The 3,092-nt window shown below is 64.4% G+C and overlaps 1 protein-coding gene across 1 annotated transcript; it reads right to left on the bottom strand.

Moving 5' to 3' along the window:
* Nucleotides 1-256: 256 nt before the first annotated feature.
* On the bottom strand, nt 257-1,862 carry MNEG_15001 (putative Protein SGT1; the record flags this gene model as incomplete). Its single annotated transcript, XM_014036528.1, has 5 exons — nt 257-281; nt 342-497; nt 718-902; nt 1,167-1,528; nt 1,760-1,862. The coding sequence occupies 5 exons, from the start codon at nt 1,860-1,862 to the stop codon at nt 257-259; spliced, it is 831 nt and encodes a 276-aa protein (XP_013891982.1).
* Between the last annotated feature and the right edge of the window lie 1,230 nt (nt 1,863-3,092).

Below are 3,092 nucleotides of genomic sequence, written 5' to 3'. Positions count from 1 at the left end.
TGTTTGGGTGGTGGGGGCGGTGTGGGGGATGAGGGCGGTCGGGGTGGTGAGGGCGGTTGGGCTGATGAGGGCTTGAGAAAGTGGTTGTGGGTGAAGGGCGGGGCAGAAGGGCTGGGCGGACCCAGGGCGCCGGTGCCTAGTGATGCGTGCTGCGAGCTGCTGGAAGAGACGGCAGCTTGGTCAGCGGATTGCAGGCGGGAACCGGCAGGGCTCGTTTCAGAGGCCGCAGGCGTCTGGCGCACGCACACACCGGGCATTAACCCAGAGGGGCGCCTGGCAGTCTGGTGTGAGGGAGGTCGTTATCATACACCTCCCTCCATGCACGCGGCCTCCAGTCCCACCTGCAGTAGAAGGCCTCCACCGCCGGCCCGATCAGCTGCGGCTCCCCTTTGAGCACCGCCGCCGCGCGGCGCGGCAGCAGCGCGCGCGCGGTGTGCGTGTTGGCGCGCGCGGCTGCGGGGTAGCCAGACAGCCGCTGCAGCACGGGCGCCTCGATCCTGCGCAGGCGGACGAGGAAGGGATGCTGTTACCGTAGTGCGCGGCCAGGCCTCAAAGGTTCTATGAAGCAGTGATGTCAGCAGCTGAGCCTCCCACTTCAGCTGCGAGCACACCGGCTGCATGTCCCCCCCGAAGATTTCGCGTTGCCAGAAGTTTGGCGGAGCCCTAGCCTTGCAGCATCTGAGTGAGGCAGCCGCGCACGCACCACCTGCGGCCCACCTTGGCGCGAGGGTGTCCACCACCTCGGACCGCACAATCGCCAGCGCCTCGGCCGTCGAGGGGCTCGCCGGCAGCGTGGGGTGGCGGGCGCTGGGCAGCGGCACGACGTGCAGGCGGCCGCCCAGCAGCCACGCGCGGCCGGCGCCGACCTCGGGCTTGAGCCACCGGGGGAGGGAGTAGGCGGCCTGCGCGACGCGCGGCAGGGGAGCAGGTGCATTGAACAATTACTTGTATATGAGTGTGGGGTAGTACTTGTGTGAATGTCGTGTGATGCTCAACGGCGGATCAAGCACCACCACCGGGTGGCCCATGCCGCGCAACACACACGGAGCTGCTGTCAGAGAAACAACCGGCAGCCGCTGCTGGTTCGGACCGCGTGCACTGCGCTCCCTCGAGCACCCGCGCCGCGCGCACGTGGCGGACACCCAGCGGCAGGCCGCGGCCCCCACCTCAATCAGCAGGAATTCGCCGTCATCGTCCCACACCCGTGCCGCCAGCCCCTCAAAGCGCCTCGTCAGCTCAAGGGCCAGCCAGGCCACAAACCACTCGTCATCCACGCTGTCACCGAAAGCGACCGCGCCCCACAGGCACGGAGGGCCGCGCTTCGGGGCGGGCGGCTGCTGCTGTTCGTGCTGCTCCTGCTGCTGCTGTCGCTCGGCGGCTCGGCGGCCGGGCGGGCGAGGGCGCTCCCATGGAGGCGGGCTGCGCAGGCTCGAGGTGAGCGTGAACGCGTCCCGCTGCCAGACGTAGCGCTCTATGTGGGGCAACACGGCCGCCATGCAGTCGATGCGCAATGCATCAAGGTCCTCCTCTGGACACGCGAGGGGGTGCGGAGAGGTGGGGGTGCTTTGGAGGTCGGGTGCGGGAGAAGCGGCAGTCCCTGAGCAGCAGCAGCATCACCACTGGTGCCTTGCTGCATGGAGAGTGAACGCTGTGCCACAGCAGCTCAACGGGTTATCAAACACGATTAATATCGTTTCACGACTGCCAGTGTCACCATGCAGTCGTGGTGCGGAGAACGGGTCGATCTGGTGGCGCGCACCTGTGGCTCCAGCGCAGTTCGCGGGGTAGAGCGCAAAACACACGGCGTTGTCCTCAGGAGCGTTGTTTCTGCTGAGGCCCAGCGTCTGCAACAGATCGTCCATCGTGCCGCCCCACTAGGCCGCTGCGGGCTGTCACGCAGAGCCTCACTAAGCCAACTTGATGTGCATCGGTACCTGTTACGTGTACATCCTCCTCGCGTACCGCATCTTGAGCGTTCCAGGAGGTGTGCGGCGGTGTTTCGGGTGACATCACATCGCCGCAGCTGCGCAGAGACTGCAGAGCTCGTCTGCAGGGCTATGTTGCGGTGCGATGTGACGGCCCGTGCTTTACCGCGTGATGTGTGGCACGCATGTTTGAGGGCCAATGATTTCATGATAAGGTGATGACAAGCATTCTGGGCACAGAAGAATAGTCAAATTCAAATGTCTTGGGCCAGCGGAGGTGGTCGTCTGAAAACATCAGATGGCTGAAGAGGCGGGCAGTGCAACCTCGGCCTATCAGGAACAGCAAGGACTGCACATCGCAGGTCAGCACAGCACAGAGATCCATGGCACAGCAGCACTGCACAAACAGCACTGCACAAAGAGCACTGCGCAAAACAGCAGTTCACACACAGCACTGCACAACAATAGTTTGTGCTTGTTGCTGAGCATGGACATGAAACTGCGTGGTTCCCCAGCCGGATGGAACACCGGCAGTCGCAAAGGCGGGGCGCATGTTTGCCACAGGGACGACGCTGAACGTTTGTGATCCATTACGCAAGAAGGCAAGGCGACCGTGGGGGTCGGATGATCGTGGCGGCAACAGGGGTGCAGCTTGGCGGCTCGTCCGGCTGCAACCGTGCGCGGGGTTGCTGAGATAGGCGCAAGTACTAGCCGGGCAATCCATACTAGCGTGGCTTTGCGCCCATTCGAGCCTGGTGACGAGAACAAATGTTGGTTTATGAAAGCTTGAGCCCCGGTTGCATCACCCAGCTGACATCCCGCCAGCCGGGTGCAAGAGCAGTAAAGTGACTGCGGCAGGTCTGGCCATCCAGGCCACAAAGACCCTTTGAAACAGGATAGATGATCGGTTCTTGGACGCTACAATCGGGGCCAGGCCGGCAAAACGGCCGAACAGCACCCTCTGCATAACACGGCCGCCGCCTTGGCAGGAGCGAGGCCAGCAGGCGACGCCCACAACATCGTGGCATCCTAGCGGGCCACACCTCAAGCCAGTCCCATGCCTTCGCGCGCCCAGCCCAGCACCACCCGCAGCTTCTCCCGCAGCTCGGCCGCGCTCTGGTAGCGCGGCAGCTGCAGCACGCGCCCGCACGTGTGCGATGACGGCAG

The sequence above is a fragment of the Monoraphidium neglectum genome (assembly GCF_000611645.1).
Source record: "Monoraphidium neglectum strain SAG 48.87 unplaced genomic scaffold scaffold04946, whole genome shotgun sequence".
NCBI classification, from domain to species: Eukaryota; Viridiplantae; Chlorophyta; class Chlorophyceae; order Sphaeropleales; family Selenastraceae; genus Monoraphidium; species Monoraphidium neglectum.
The sequence above is the reverse complement of the archived record's forward strand: the minus strand, read 5'-3'. Positions and strand labels throughout refer to the sequence as shown.